This window comes from Eumetopias jubatus, unplaced genomic scaffold, assembly GCF_037043125.1.
Source record: "Eumetopias jubatus isolate StellerSeaLion01/CBP00866 unplaced genomic scaffold, mEumJub1_p1.0 scaffold_13, whole genome shotgun sequence".
Lineage (NCBI taxonomy): Eukaryota > Metazoa > Chordata > Mammalia > Carnivora > Otariidae > Eumetopias > Eumetopias jubatus.
The window spans coordinates 6,694,428-6,708,610 of NW_028274819.1; the positions used below are offsets into that span (position 1 = coordinate 6,694,428).

General features: G+C 60.8%; 2 protein-coding genes across 10 annotated transcripts; one reads left to right on the plus strand and one right to left on the minus strand.

Moving 5' to 3' along the window:
- Positions 1 to 267: 267 nt before the first annotated feature.
- On the plus strand, positions 268 to 6,652 carry EFEMP2 (EGF-like fibulin extracellular matrix protein 2). Its single transcript, XM_028118243.2, has 11 exons — positions 268 to 316; positions 643 to 760; positions 975 to 1,023; positions 1,669 to 1,875; positions 2,666 to 2,788; positions 3,070 to 3,186; positions 3,339 to 3,458; positions 4,724 to 4,843; positions 4,931 to 5,057; positions 5,318 to 5,513; positions 6,398 to 6,652. The coding sequence occupies exons 2-11, from the start codon at positions 650 to 652 to the stop codon at positions 6,557 to 6,559; spliced, it is 1,332 nt and encodes a 443-aa protein (XP_027974044.1). The 5' UTR covers positions 268 to 316; positions 643 to 649; the 3' UTR covers positions 6,560 to 6,652.
- A 717-nt stretch (positions 6,653 to 7,369) lies between these two features.
- On the minus strand, positions 7,370 to 14,087 carry MUS81 (MUS81 structure-specific endonuclease subunit). 9 transcript variants are annotated; one of them, XM_088017721.1, is made up of 16 exons: positions 14,038 to 14,087; positions 12,540 to 12,753; positions 12,320 to 12,449; positions 11,999 to 12,084; positions 11,349 to 11,447; positions 11,163 to 11,231; positions 10,910 to 10,995; positions 10,245 to 10,385; positions 9,969 to 10,064; positions 9,755 to 9,876; positions 9,563 to 9,660; positions 8,890 to 9,006; positions 8,402 to 8,791; positions 8,222 to 8,325; positions 7,628 to 7,711; positions 7,370 to 7,535 (listed from the first exon to the last, which is right to left on the minus strand). In XM_088017721.1, the coding sequence occupies exons 2-16, from the start codon at positions 12,672 to 12,674 to the stop codon at positions 7,469 to 7,471; spliced, it is 1,824 nt and encodes a 607-aa protein (XP_087873847.1). In that variant the 5' UTR covers positions 12,675 to 12,753; positions 14,038 to 14,087; the 3' UTR covers positions 7,370 to 7,468. The 9 variants fall into 9 exon arrangements, 6 of the variants coding, with proteins under 6 accessions (XP_087873847.1, XP_087873848.1, XP_087873850.1 ...); XM_088017722.1 differs by having other exon boundaries at positions 12,540 to 12,732; positions 14,038 to 14,070; XM_088017724.1 differs by lacking the exon at positions 14,038 to 14,087 and having other exon boundaries at positions 8,402 to 8,530; positions 8,696 to 8,791; positions 12,540 to 12,927.
- Between the last annotated feature and the right edge of the window lie 96 nt (positions 14,088 to 14,183).

Below are 14,183 nucleotides of genomic sequence, written 5' to 3' on the forward strand. Positions count from 1 at the left end.
TACCCTGGCCCTGCGCCGGGAGGCGGCTCCGCGCAGCGCCGCGGGGGACCGGGTGGGGGCCTGCGGCTGGCCGGGGGCGGAGAAGCGGGGGGTCGGGGTCCCTCCCCCTGGCGCGGGCTCAGGAATCCGCCGAGGGGCGGGCGGAGGCGCCGGGGTGGGCCGCGCCGCGGCGGGCGGGCGGGCGGGCGGGCGGGGGGCGCTTCCTGGGGCCGCGCGTCCAGGGAGCTGCGCCGTCCACCCGTCCGTCTGCCCGCAGGCACTGCCCGAACCAGCCGAGCGGCCGGAGACGCGGGCCCCGGGGGCGTCGCGGGCTCAAGTGAGTGGCGGTCCGTGGGGGGAGGGCGCGAGCCGGAGTCTCGGCCGAGTCGGCGTCAGCGCAGAGCCGAGAGGCCCGCGCTCCTGAGCCCGCGCCACTAGGGGACCGGGCGGGGGCGGGGCGGCCGCGGACGGGTGGGCCCCGAACCCCGGCCGCGGGAGGAGTGGGCCCTCGGCCCTGGGAAGCTCCGGGGCCCCAAGCCCGGCCCCGAGCGGGAGGCGGCCGGGGCCAGGGGTCTGAGTCCTCGAACGGGGCATGGGGGGTGCGTGGCAGAAGCGTCCTGACCCCCCTTCCCCCACTACCCCTGCACCACCACCACCTCCCAGCCCCAGGATGCTCCCCTTCGCCTCCTGCCTCCCCGGGTCTCTACTGCTCTGGGCGCTGTTGCTGCTGCTTTTGGGGGCAGCGTCTCCCCAGGATTCCGAGGAGCCCGACAGCTACACGGTGGGGACAGCGGGGCCACGGGCCTGGGATGGGCTGGGTAGGGCGCAGAGACCAGGATCCTGGGGGAAGATTCTCCCTCCCCTGGTTGGTGAAGCATCTGGGGGGCCATTGTTTGGAGCAGGCTGGGAGGGTGGCCAGGCTCAGGCCCTGATCTTGGCCTGGTCATTTGAAGGGGACTGGGGATGACTACTGGTCATCTCTGGTCCCTTTGTAGGAATGCACAGATGGCTATGAGTGGGACCCCGACAGCCAGCACTGCCGGGGTGAGTGTGCCTGGGGGACTGAGCCACCCCCAGGAACTGGGAAACGGATTGGCACCTTAGCTCCAAGAGCAGCATCGGGGAGCCCGATGACCTGTCGTCTGCCCAGCCTGGCTTGGCAGAGGCCAGCTCTGATTCTCTGGGGGCCAGCTCAGCTAGGGGTGGAGAAGCCATGCAGGCCCCTCCCTCTCAGAGAAACCCAGGACACCCTGCCCCCACCCCTCAGGAGGCAGGAGAGCAACAGGGCACTGCCCAGAGGAGCTGGGTCTTGGATACCTCTAACCAGTCTTCTATCAAGCTCTGTCCCATCAGGGCCTGGGAGGGCAGTGTCTATGGGGTGGGGGTAAGGAGGCCTGCATGTCACTCTTGGGCTGAGCCAGGGCCAGGGCTTTGGGGAGGGGTAGAGACCCTCTTGGGGACAAGAGTATGGGGGTGACTCTGGGAACAGTCACCAACCCCCACCACCACCATCAGCCCTGGCAGGCCTTGGGGAGGGGTCCTGGGCAAGCAACCTTAGCTCGGTGAGTAGAAAGAGAAGGCCTTGCCTGGGTCACACAGCTTATAGAAGGCCGAGCTGGGCTCCTGCCTGCCGTCCACTTCACAGCCAGCCCAGGAGACTGGCTGTGCCCAGCAGGCCCCTCTCTGCAGATGTCAACGAGTGCCTGACCATCCCTGAGGCCTGCAAGGGGGAGATGAAATGCATCAACCACTATGGGGGCTACCTGTGCCTGCCCCGCTCAGCTGCCGTCATAAATGACCTGCATGGCGAGGGACCGCCACCACCAGTGCCCCCCGCTGAACACCCCAACCCCTGCCTACCAGGCTACGAACCTGACGAGCAAGAGCGCTGTGTGGGTGAGTGAGGGTCACCTTGGCACCAGGGCTTTCGGTCCTCCTGCTAAGCATCTATCACTGCATCTTAAAAACTCAGACCTCGGGGTGCCTGGGTGGCTCAGTCTGTTAAGCGGCTGCCTTCGGCTCAGGTCATGATGCTGGGGTCCTAGGATCGAGCCCCACGTCCGGCTCCCTGCTCGGCAGAGAGCCTGCTTCTCCCTCTCCTTCTGCCTGCCAGTCTGCCTACTTGTGCTCTCTCTCTTATCTATCTGTCGAATAAATAAATAAAATCCTTAAAAAAAAAACCCAAAAACAAAATCAGACCTCAGTTGCTCCCTTGCTCAAAAGCAAGGGTTACTAGGATTGCCATCCAGATCCTCACTTTGTGCGGGGCCTGCCACAGCTGGTCCCAGCTCCTGTCCTACTGCTGCAGCCAGCACCTGGTACCCCCTTCTCAACTGCTGGAGACCCACTGCCAGAGCTCTGCTCCCTACCCTCTTCCTGATCTGGACCCCACCCCTGGCTGCCATGGGCCTTGGAGGAGGAAGGCCCTGGAATCAGCATTCCTGGGAGTCTGGGCAGGGCCTTATTTCCTGTGCGCTTAGGGGTGCCTCTCCTGTTGGCTCCCTGGCTGATGGACTATTATTTGTGCTGTCGGGAGGGTCTAATTCATGTGCTTCTTTCTCGGGGGTGCCAATTATCCACACACCCACGTGAGCGGTACCTGACCTGTGTCCTTCCGTGTGGAGGTGTCTGTCACGTTGGGTGGTGCATGGGCTCCCAGGCCGGGGCTCAGTGGTGTCTCCTGCAGACGTGGACGAGTGTGCCCAGGCCTTGCACGACTGCCGCCCCAGCCAGGAGTGTCATAACCTGCCCGGCTCCTACCAGTGCACCTGCCCCGACGGCTACCGCAAGATTGGGCCTGAATGTGTGGGTGAGTCTGGGGAAGAGCCTCTCTGTCCCTGCTCCGTGCCCTTGGCCTGGCTCTCACCCTAGCACCTGACCCCCCATGCCAGCTCACCGCCAGGCTCGACCCTCGTTCCCTGCCACCTCTGCCTTCCTGTCACCGGTCACAGGACTGTGAGGGTCTGTGTGTGCGTCCTAGCTGACCTGGCCCAACTCAGCCCTCCAGACCCAGGCGAGACTGTGGGCGGTGAGGCCTTGCGTGCCTGCTGACCTGTGCGCTCTGCCCCCTTCCCCCGGCCTCCCTCCCAGATATAGATGAGTGCCGTTACCGTTACTGCCAGCACCGCTGTGTCAACCTGCCCGGCTCCTTTCGCTGCCAGTGCGAGCCAGGCTTCCAGTTGGGGCCCAACAACCGCTCCTGCGTAGGTGAGGCTGGGCCAGGCCAGGCTCCTGGGCCCCGGGCAGGACGGGGCGGGGCGCCGGAGCTCGCTTTCTGACCAGCCTAGGGAAAGTGGGCCCTCTGGGCGGCTCCTTGGCTTTCCACCCCGTCTGGGTTTTTTTCTTCTCTGAATCCCCAGATGTGAACGAATGTGACATGGGGGCTCCATGTGAGCAGCGCTGCTTCAATTCCTACGGGACCTTCCTGTGTCGCTGCCACCAGGGCTATGAGCTGCATCGAGATGGCTTCTCCTGCAATGGTGAGAGCCCCCCCACTCCCCTGGGCTCCTCCACGGGCCTCCGAGGCCCTGTGTCATGCTGTGTTTCCTGCCACACAGTCCTCCATTTGATGCCTCCGTGTCCCATCCATTCTGTACCCACCTACCTCCTCTGTGTTCCACCCCTGGCTGATTGCAGGGCACCTGCACACCTGCCCACCAGAACTCCCAGCCTGGGGTGGGGTTGGGAGGAAGGCACGGAGGGAAGCAGGAGGGAGCACTGAAGCTCAGAGGGGAGACTGGCAAAGGATGTGGGTGCTCCCCTCTTTGGGAGTCAGGTGGACCTGCATTCAAATCCTAGACTAGGGCCCGCCACTCTTTTGAGCCCATTTCTACTTCTGTAAAATGGGTTGTCTTGAGGATGGAGTGGGACAGAACAAGACAAGCTTCATCAAGTCCCAAGCCACAACGTTTTAAAGTGAACTACCATTTGTTGAAAACCTTCTCTGTGCAGCACATTTCCCTTACATACTTGGCCTCGTTTAATCCTGCCAGCAATCCTATGATGAAAGTATGAATTTTTCCTTCCTCTGCAAAATGAGGATGGTAATGTCTCCCTCGAGGTTTTGGGGGGAGGATTGTTAAAAGAAATAGTAAGCATAAAGTCCTTCAACGAGGAGAGGTTAAGTGACTTGCCCAAGGTCATACAGCTAGGGTGAGGTGGCACCAGGGTTCCACTCTGCACTTCTCACTCCTTGTCAGCTGGGCAGGTACCCTGTCTATGTTAGGCTTTGCTGCTCTACAGCCCCACTGGTACCCGGCTCGGTGCTAGGCAGCATGAAGGGATCCAGAGCAGAAACCGTGGCTCCTGCCTGTGAGCACGCAGTTGGCAGGAGGGGGCTGTATGCTTAGGCTGGTTGTGGGTTGCAGGAATTGGGCAAGTTACTGGAAACCGTAACAGGCTGGGTCCTCAAGGCTCATCTAGTCTAACCCACTCATTTTATTGACAGGGACATTGAGGTTCCCCAAACTCAGTCAGGTCTTAAAGCCAAGCCTCTAGATTCATAGTGCTTGCATTCAGTATTGTCTTGCTGTGCTGGGGCAGAGAGATCTGGGAGCTGGGCGGTCTGGGCAGACCTTTCTTTGAGTCCTCTGATCCCTCGCTGAGCTTTGCATGGTTTGTCTCACCCTGCTCTATCTTTCCATACTGAGCCTAACATAGGGCTGGGCTCTCTCTGTAAACCTTTATGGGACTGAATTGAGAGGATCGCCTTCGGTCCAGAGCCCTCATCCACACTCTCCCTCAGATATCGACGAGTGCAGCTACTCCAGTTATCTCTGCCAGTACCGCTGTGTCAACGAGCCTGGCCGCTTCTCCTGCCACTGCCCGCAGGGCTACCAGCTGCTGGCCACGCGCCTCTGCCAAGGTACAGGGGGCCCCAGTGGGGCGCATAGGGTGGTATCAGGGGCTGGTGGCCTGATGTCTGGGTTCCAGCCCCTTTCCCCTGACACAGACATTGATGAGTGTGAGTCAGGCGCGCACCAGTGCTCTGAGGCCCAAACCTGTGTCAACTTCCACGGGGGCTACCGCTGCGTGGACACCAACCGCTGCGTGGAGCCCTACATCCAGGTGTCTGACAAGTGAGTCGTCGCGACGCCAGACCCCCCCCCCCCCCCCCCCGCAGAACCTGCGACTCCCAGAGGGCTCCGCGGCTGACGGGCTGCCATTCGGGCAGGCTAGTGCCTCGAGGGCCTATGGGAATTGTAGTCCTTCATGACAACCATGCGAACTGTTCTAGCAGGAGTGGGAGGATCTTTGGGGGATCCCTATTTTTAGGGGTGGGACCAAATTTGGGGTGTGGGCCAGGACCTCATTCGTGTCCCCATTTCGGGGTCTCTAGTCGCTGCCTCTGCCCGGCCTCCAACCCCCTGTGCCGGGAGCAGCCCTCGTCCATCGTGCACCGCTACATGAGCATCACCTCGGAGAGGAGTGTGCCCGCGGATGTGTTCCAGATCCAAGCGACCTCTGTCTACCCTGGCGCCTACAATGCCTTTCAGATCCGTGCGGGAAACTCGCAGGGGGACTTCTACATTAGGGTAAGGCTTTCCCCTAACTGCACCCCTCAACTGACATGCGTAATCCAAAATTGAATTCCAGGAAACCTTAAGTGGGAGACTCGGCTCTACCACCATGTCCCGCCTCTTCTCTCAAAGCCCCGCCCCCCGGGAGGTGGAATTTCTGTAGAAAGGTAGGGGTATTCTAAATTCCCTCGGTACAAACTACAGGTTGTTAAATGCAATTCTAACCAGGCACTTGGACACTGGGGTTTGAGTCCCTGCACTGGTTTCCGTATGTGGCCTCAATTTCTTCACCCTTAGAACAAGGCACTGGCATGAGAGGCCCGCCCAGGTAACAGACACAGCAGAATCTGGGGAAGGCAAGCAGATGGAGCTGGGCCTTGGAGAGAGAGGCAGCAGGGGTTGGTGTGGGGGGCCCGGGGTCCAAGAATCCAGCTCTCTGCTGGTGGAGCTATTAGGAAGGAGGGATCCAGGCATGATTCACAATGAGAGGGATCCAAGGGGTTTATCTGATATCAGTCCTTGTTTTCTCTTTCTGAAATTGGATGCTCTGAAGGGAAGTCTGCCTGCTCCAGGTCACCAAAGGCCCCACCACTCCCAAGAGTCTCCCACCTGGCCTTGAATCATCAGTTGACCCTGGTTAGACAAAAGAACTAGGTGGAAAGGGTGGGAAGAGCACCAGCGGGACATTTCCGAGGGCGGGAGCCTGGGTGCACCAGAGCCGACATGTCAAGGGTATCACAGAGCCGATGAGAGCCTGAGGCCGCAGCCTGCTGGGCTCTCTACTTCACAGCCAACTGCTTGTGGGTTCAAGATACGGGACAGGGAGGTGATGCTGGGGCAGGGTCTTGGCATGTAGGTTGATGCAATCTACGTGTCCCCCCACCCACTGTACCCTGCAGCAAATCAACAATGTCAGCGCCATGCTGGTCCTCGCCCGGCCTGTGACGGGCCCCCGGGAGTACGTGCTGGACCTCGAGATGGTCACCATGAACTCCCTCATGAGCTACCGGGCCAGTTCTGTACTGAGACTCACCGTCTTCGTGGGGGCCTACACTTTCTGAGGAGTGGGTGGGGAGCCCTCAGGGAGGGAGAGGCTTCCTGCAGCCGAAGAGCTTGGGGCTCAGGGATGACTGTGCTCGCTGCAAGGGCAGATGCTGTTGTGAAGAGTAGAAAGAGAAAGGCAATAAAGGGAGAAAGAAGGAGTCCTGGTGGCTGAGGTGGGTGGGTAACGCTGTAGTGAACCCCGGACGGGGGGAAGGGGCCAGGCTGTGGGAGGCGGGCCAATCACCTAAAGGCGGAGATGTCTCTGTCCAGGCTCAGGGGGCGCCATAGTAGGAGCTGGGAACTGCATCCCCAAGGCTGGGATTGATCCACATACCATGCACGTCGGAATCACTTTGAGAAGGGACGTAAGAAGGCTGCAGACTCCAGGACCCAGCCCAGGAATTGGGGTTTGACTGGTTTGTGGGGGACCTAGGAAACCCGATGGTAGACAGTGGAGGCCTTGGGTTTCAATTCCAGCTTGTCCTCAATTTGGCTAAACCCTAGTAGCTTCCTGGGCCTCAGTTTTCTAATTCATAAAACGAGGCAATTAGACTAGGAGCACTTTCCAAACATTTCTTTTCCAAAATACAGAACCTGTTATCAAAGGAAATGTTATTTGATCAGGAACTCTGATGACATAAACTAGATTCAAAGTTGCAATGCCTCACTGACTCCCATCTCCCAGGATGGTATCAATGCTCCCCCAGGGAACCCGAGTCCTGAGGAGCTCAGTTTAAAAACCACTGGACCTGCTGGTCTCCCCAGTTCCTGCCTGGATACTTCACTAGGCCGCTGGGGCGTGGCATCACCTCCATAATACATAAAGCTGCAAATACTTATATTTTTATTGTAGCCCAACAAATTCTGATTAAAAGGCTGGCTAGCCTGTGAAGGGGGGGGAGGTGGAGTCAGCCTCATGGCACAGCTCAGGTCAGGGGGCCATAGCAGCAGTAGAGTTGGGAGAAGGTCCTGCTCAGAGCGGGCCCCAGATTCCTGCACAAAGAGAGAGGCAGGTGAGGGCCAGGCCGTGGGCCAGAGCACCCCAGCCTCAGCCACTCCCTCTGGGCTCTTTTCCTTGCCGTCACCTCTGCAGTTGGCCACACTTGATGGTGCTCAGCAGCATGTCCTGTTCCTTGGGGGTGGCACAGGCATCATAGGCGGCCAGTAGGCTGGGGGCGGGGTGGGGTGTTTGAGTTTCTAAAGCTTGACAATAGCACACAGCTGGCCCACTCTGGGTGGCTGGGCCACCATCAGGGGAGACAGGCAGAAGGGGTCAGCATGGGGTAGGGGAGTCGGGACCGCTGCTGCACTTCCTGAGCCTGGCATTCAAGGCCCTATTCCATCCAGCTCACCATCCCTTCATGCAGCGGCAAGTGTTCTCCAGGTATGGCTATTCTTGGCCCCATCTTCATGGCCCAACCCCCTCCTCCAGAAGCCTTCTCTGCTGCACCAGGCAGCAGGTCCCCCTCCCTCCTGTAGCCTCCCCTAGTGGCTGAGATCCTGTCTGGTCCGTCTGGTCTGAGCTGGCTCTGTCTGCCCTACCACCTGACCTCTGTGACCTCAGTCGGGTCTGTCCAGCCCTGGCAGGGCCAGACCCCTCCACAAAGCATAGGTATAGCTGAATTCCACGCAGGCAGGGCAAGGGCAGAGGGCCCCCGAGGAGCTCTGGGGGGGCCTACCTGGCAGGGGTGCCGTACTGGTCCACTATGGCTGCTGCCTTCTCCCCACTCACCCCACGCACCTGCATCAGCTGCCGGGCGAACACCTCCCGCACAGACTGGGCCTGGGATGGGGGGAGGACTGTATCAGCAGTGGGCCGGGGCGGGGCCGCATGAGGAGGCCCTGGGAGGAGGCAGTACCTTGTTCTTGACGGCTCCTGTGTTGAAGTCACTGAAGGTGAAGAGTGAGCAGAGAGGATTTGGGGAGGACCCAGGCCTTGATTCAGGGTCCCCTGAGGGTCCCCAGGGGCGACTGCGGAGGGTATGGCCCTGAGGGAAGAGGGAACTGAGGCCAGGACAGAGCTCTCGGGGACCAGCCCCAGCAAGTCCTTGCCCAATCCTAGGCCTCTGGGGGCCAGCCTGAAAAACAGGGCTCTTGCTCACTTCACTTCCTCGTGGGGAGCATAGGGCCCAGGGACACGAGCGCCTGCTCACCTGGTAGAGTCTCTGCAAGCCCCGAGTCAAGAGGGCCAGATAAGCAGCTGACTCCTTAATGTCCGCCGTGCGCTTCACAAAGAAGCCATCGATGACCTGGGGAAGAGGAACCCACCCAAGAGAGGAAGGGGACTCCTGGCTGGAGCCACGGACCGTGGGGTCCCTACCAGCCTGGCCTGGCCCTCTTGCCTCACCTGAGTGTTGGTGACAGCCTGCAGCAGCGTGCTCTCAGGAAGGCTGAGGTGGTCCGCTGAGCCATGCTCCTCCACCAGGTACACGCGGTGGCCCAGGCCGCAACGCTTCAGCCGGAACTGGGGTGGCAGGCAGGGGGGTCAGGCCTGGAGGCCCATGGGCCAGCGGTCCATTATGTCACATTCAAAACCATCACGGGACCCTGGCCCTCCCAAGCCACCTCCTCATCCTCCCTAGCTTCTCTGCCTGTCTCAGAGGGCCTTCACCTTTGCTCACACCGTTATTACCGCTGCGCGGAAAAGCCTTACACCATCTCTGAATGATGTCCGTTCTCCAAACCTCTCGGCCTACACATGGCATGACTCTATGGTCAGCCCAGCAGCCAGTACCCACACTGAGGTCTGCGTCTTGCTTATCCCAGACTGGAGGGCCTGGCCACCCAAGGGGTCTCGACTGTGCTGCTCAGTCCAGCCCCGTCACCCTGCGCACCTACTGTGCACCTGCAGGGGCCCTGAGGGGTCTGATCTTGGGGCTGCCTGGGTGCAGCTCTGACGGGGGTGTGGCCATGGGAGCTCTGCCTTGAGGCCAGCCCGAAGTGCCGTGGACACCTCTGGACCGCGGAGGAGCCCTAGGGCAGACAGGGAACGGGGAGCACGGCGAGACCAGTCTAGGAACCTTCTGCTCGTGGAAGCGGCCATCTATGATGCTGCTACACAGGTCGTCCAGCCGCTTGCGCTCCACAATGTGGTCCAGGACGAGCTCCCCAGGTCTTGCTGCCGGGAGGCCAAGAAAGGTTCTGCTGGCTCGAGTCCTCCCCGACCCACCAGGCCCTGCCTCTGATACCCGCCCTCTGTCCACACCCCTTACCTGGGTCTCTGGGCCTGGTCTCTTGAGCCACCCACACAAAGTCCCCGACGTGTAGCCTGCGCACTGTGTGGGTCACACGCAGCCGCTGTAGCTCAAGGAGCAGCTCTGGCCTGTGCCCCGCCCTGCAGTAGTGAGACAGGAGACCCAGATCAGGGCAGGCCCCTGTCACCCCCCCACCCCAGCATCCTCTCCTTTGCTCTTCACCCCCACTCACCCCTTGGCTTCGCCAACGTCCACACACAAGAGCACCCTGTACTCTCCAGGCCCAAGCACCAGTGGCGGCTGCTGGACACTCCCTTCGCTGGCGCCACTACAAGGGGGAGAGGGGTGTTGGTGTGTCTGAGGCCAGAACATCAGTGTCAGGCAGTTACCCCCCCTCCCCCGCAACCCACAGTGGGTGGGGCAGCTCATCTGTAGATGATGGAGACAGGGCTGGCCTCATTTCTGGGACCCCTTTTGCTCCCGTCATGCCCCTCCCCCTCCTCCTCACAGCTCAGCAGAGGCTGCTCCTGGCACTTCTGGCTCCTCCCCAGGGGGCTGCTCTGGCCCGATGTCCACATTCAGTGAGCTCAGGCCCTCTGACTCAGCCAGCTTCTGGGCCAGCTCCAGACCCTCCGGAGTCAGTGAGTACCTGGTAGATGAACACAGATCTCCCTCTTTCACTTGCACCTGGCAGGCTCTCCTGCCTGCCCCCAGCTCGGCTGGTCTCACCAGCCTTGGCGACCCTTGCACAAACAAGTCACCCCCCAGGCTGTGTTCTCGCTCCTCAGATCAGCCTCCTTTGGACCTGCCCAGGGACATTTCTCAGTCTGCAACAAGCACATCTCAGATCACCTTTCCCTCCTCTCTGGAGTGCTCCTCCTACATCTCTCCCTCCTAAATTCTAAGACGTGTCCAAACGCCGTGTCCTCAGCAAAGCTGTTCTACTCTTCCAATAACCTGTGGCACCCTCTCCTGCACCCTACCTACTGCTTGGTCTCTCAGATCCTCTTGGTACTCCCCCAGTATGGGCTCCTAGGAGTAAGGCCTCCCTTCCCACACCCATCTCAACAGCACGAGGCCTGCAATTTGCTGGGTGACTGTAGAGCCCCACTCAGAACGTCATGCACGTTCTCTCCCCCCCCACACACTGCCTGCCCCTGTAGTTGACCCCACCTGGCTGGCCGGTGTGTCCTGAGAACCAGGTTCCTGTGGAGGAGGGAGCGGAGGGCTGGCCAGGGTCGAGTACTCCCAGGGGCCACCTGTCCACAGGGGAGGAGATCCTTAGAAAGCTCCTGGTGCTACCATAAGTCCAACTCCCTGGGCCCCAAACCACTGCTTGCTTCCAAGAAGTGTCTGGTGGGCTTAGGGTCTGATCCACAGCTCCATTCTTTCACTCGGCTCCATCCTCTCCCACCTCAGGGCTCACCGTGGGAGCTTTCTGGGCACACCTCTGCAGCAGCTCTTCCTTGGTTAGGAAGCCGGGGCCACTAGAATTCTGTAACCAAGGCAGAAATGTAACCAAGGGAGTGTCAGTGCTGGGGCTGACCTCTTCCAGGAGCCTCAGGCCCCACTGCCTGGGTGCTCCTGACTCCTGGGTTGGCCACGTGCTCACCAGGTGCTCCCTGTAGAGCAGCAGCAGTACCCCGCGTGCGCCGGAGTGCCGAGCCGGCCAGTAGCTGCCCGAGCCCCCTGCTTTGGGCTGGGCTGGAATCTGAAAGATACACCGAGGCTTTGGACACAGAAACCAATCAGCTATCGTGGACTGAATCCCTGGCAGGGCTGAGGGTCGGGTTCTGTCTCGGCAGGCTACATGGCCCTGAACAAGTCCCCCCAGCCGCCTCTCGGTTTCCCTACCTGGAAAATGGGTCAGATGATGAGATGACCTGTAAACCTGGGCTGAGATGGCGAGAGGGTTGCAGGGGTGGGAGTGGGGCGAGGGGTGTAGTCTGCCTGACCCAGCCTCAGTTCTACCATTGGCTGCAGAACAGAGGTGGTAAGGCAAGAAAAGCCAATAATAGCAAACCTCACGACTTACTGGGCTTGGCCCCTTAAATAGCCTGGTCATGGAACTCTCACCTGACTCTACTATCATTCAGGATCTCCATCTACAGAGAAGAAAACTGAGTACCAGAGTAAGTCATTTGCCCAAAGCCAGGCCTCCTGGTGGCAGATCTGGACGCAGGCCTGCCAAGTCCCCCAAGCCAGAAAATCTTACTCCCGGTGCTCCCACTTTCCTTTTCACTGCCCTCGCCCACTTCTCACTGGCTTGGAAGAGTCCTGGACTCTGGCAAGGGGCCCTTCCCGGGCTGGACTCTTCTCTCCGGATGGTGAACTCGGGGCATGGTCACCTGCGGGAGCAGAAGAGAGTCAATGCCACGGAATCCAGCAGGCGGGAAGGTCTGGAACGCTGCCAGCTCCCGTGGTGGGTGAGAGGGGTGAGATTCGGCAAGCCAGCCACTAGCCTGAGGTCAAACAGCAACTTGGACGTGAGTGGGGAGCCTGAAGCTAAGGTATCCCAGGTGGTTATGGAGGCTGCGCCTGGGGGAGGCTCAGGGGACCACCGACCCTGACTCTGGCGCTCACCGCCTGATGCTTTGTGCTGCTGCAGCCGCTGGTCCAGCATACGGCAGAGCCTGTCTCCGAAGTGCTGTAGGATCTTAGCTTCCTTGCCGCTGCGCAGAGGCAGTGGGTACCGCCGGAGGGAGCGCAGGGCCTGGGGGGGGGGCAGGGGTACCGTACTGGGTCAGGGTGGGCCTGGTTGTCTGGCTCCGCCCGCACCTGTCCGCGTCGAGCCGGGACCCACCTTCTGAAACACGAATTGCGTGCGGCGCCCCCTACTGGCTGCCTCGTCCCGCCATTCGGTTAGCCAGCGTACGAAGAGCGGGTTGGGGCAAACGGGCAGCGGGCGTTTCCGGCCCAGGCGGACCGGCGCTGCCATTAGCCTCAGGGCGGGTCCTCTGGCGCCTCACGCCGACCCGACTGGGACGCCGCCAGTTCTGGAGACGGGATTCGAACACCTGGCTCGGGAGGGTGAGGGCGGGACCTCTCCAATCACGTGGCCCCACGCGGGGGACTAACTAGAGAACAGCCTCCTGCTGCCCTCCCCGCCCCTGCACTACTCTAAGTGGTCGGTGCCGAGCACTTTTTCTCCGGCCTTCACCCTCTCGCCCCTCCCGGCCCAAACCAGTCTTTTGGACTGGCCCCACCCACACCCCCACACCCCAGCCTTGATCCGCCCCTTCCTCCCATCCCAGATTCGAGTGCGGGGTCCTCTTTGTGCGGGACAGAAAGCCGACAGCGCCCCCGTGTGGCTGGGAGGGCTGGCTGGGGGTGGTGCTTAATATCCAGGAACCGGAGGCTGTCAGTTTCAGTCTCACCTTTGCTGAGGATGCTGGAGAGCGACTGGGCTTCTGAAAAGCCCAAGAGGTGGGGGGGGGGGGGGAATGAGTGCAGGTATATTTGTAGGAGGGACATCTAGAAAGGGGTACTGGGGATGAAGGTACAAAGGTAATGTAGGAGGACCTAAAGGACTCTCCGAAGAAAAGGTGATCCCGAGCTGGGGTGGTGGGAGCGGGGCGTGGAGATCCAGCAGTGGAGGAGGGGCGCGAAGTCGGGGACATTCAGGGAAGAGCTAAGAGGACGGAGGGAACAGAGGACAAGTAGAAGGGGGACAAATGGGAGGTGCTGGGCCAGAGGGCGGGTAGGGGGGGGGTCTAAGATGGGCACCTGGTTAGATTCAGGGGCGTTAAGAGCCCGGACGAAGGTGGAAAGGGAGAACACATAGTCATTTGGAGGTGGGAGACCCTCAAGGAGGTTTAGGTTTAGGATTATGCAGAAGGGTCCCAGGTTGAGGGACGCGTACAGCCGAGTTCGGCTCCAGGATCTCGCCAGGGAGTTACATTCTCCCCCAGCTGTTTTACCGAAGTCGCGAGGAGCTAGTCTGGGGCCTTCGAGGAGCGGAGAGGCGGGAACTGCAGCTCCAGGCCCGCCCCTCCAGACTCCGCCCAACAGCGAACCCGTCCCCGCCCCCCCCCACCCCCACCCCCCACCGAGCCAGCTTCGAACTCCCGCCTCCCTCCCGAGGCTGCCTTATAAGGAGCCTGGAGCGGGCGTTCGGGTTGGCCCCACCCCCTCCAGTCTCTTGTCCTAATAAGGACATCTAGGGCATCCCGTGGCTAGGGGCGGGCGGGAGCGTGTCTCCAGGGTAACTTCGAAGTCTCTCTCCCCCTCCTCGTTACTCTTGGAAACTCCGAGGCTTGAAAAAAGGGGAGCCAGTCTCCTTTTCTGGCAGGGTCGCTTACCCGGCTGTGGGTCGAGCGGCGGCCTCCACCTGGGGCTCCCGGGAACTCGGTTGGTGGGCGGTGCAGCGGGATGTCCCTGACTACAATCCCCGGCATGCCCTGCGATGTGCCCCACTACCAGTCTTGAAGACCAGGCTTCCAGCTCT

What these genes read in the sequence shown, in the direction of transcription:
- MUS81 (XM_088017719.1), bottom strand. Translation starts at nt 11,828, where the DNA reads ATGATAGTAGAGTCAGGTGAGAGTTCCATGACCAGGCTATTTAAGGGG. An exon ending in GACGTTGGCGAAGCCAAGGG is followed by an intron (nt 9,877 to 9,968) that starts GTGAGTGGGGGT and finishes TCACTACTGCAG; the next exon opens with GGCGGGGCACAGGCCAGAGC. An exon ending in CAGGAGCCGTCAAGAACAAG is followed by an intron (nt 8,326 to 8,401) that starts GTACTGCCTCCT and finishes CCCCCATCCCAG; the next exon opens with GCCCAGTCTGTGCGGGAGGT.
- EFEMP2 (XM_028118243.2), top strand. Translation starts at nt 650, where the DNA reads ATGCTCCCCTTCGCCTCCTGCCTCCCCGGGTCTCTACTGCTCTGGGCG. An exon ending in CGAGCAAGAGCGCTGTGTGG is followed by an intron (nt 1,876 to 2,665) that starts GTGAGTGAGGGT and finishes TGTCTCCTGCAG; the next exon opens with ACGTGGACGAGTGTGCCCAG. An exon ending in AGGGGGACTTCTACATTAGG is followed by an intron (nt 5,514 to 6,397) that starts GTAAGGCTTTCC and finishes TGTACCCTGCAG; the next exon opens with CAAATCAACAATGTCAGCGC.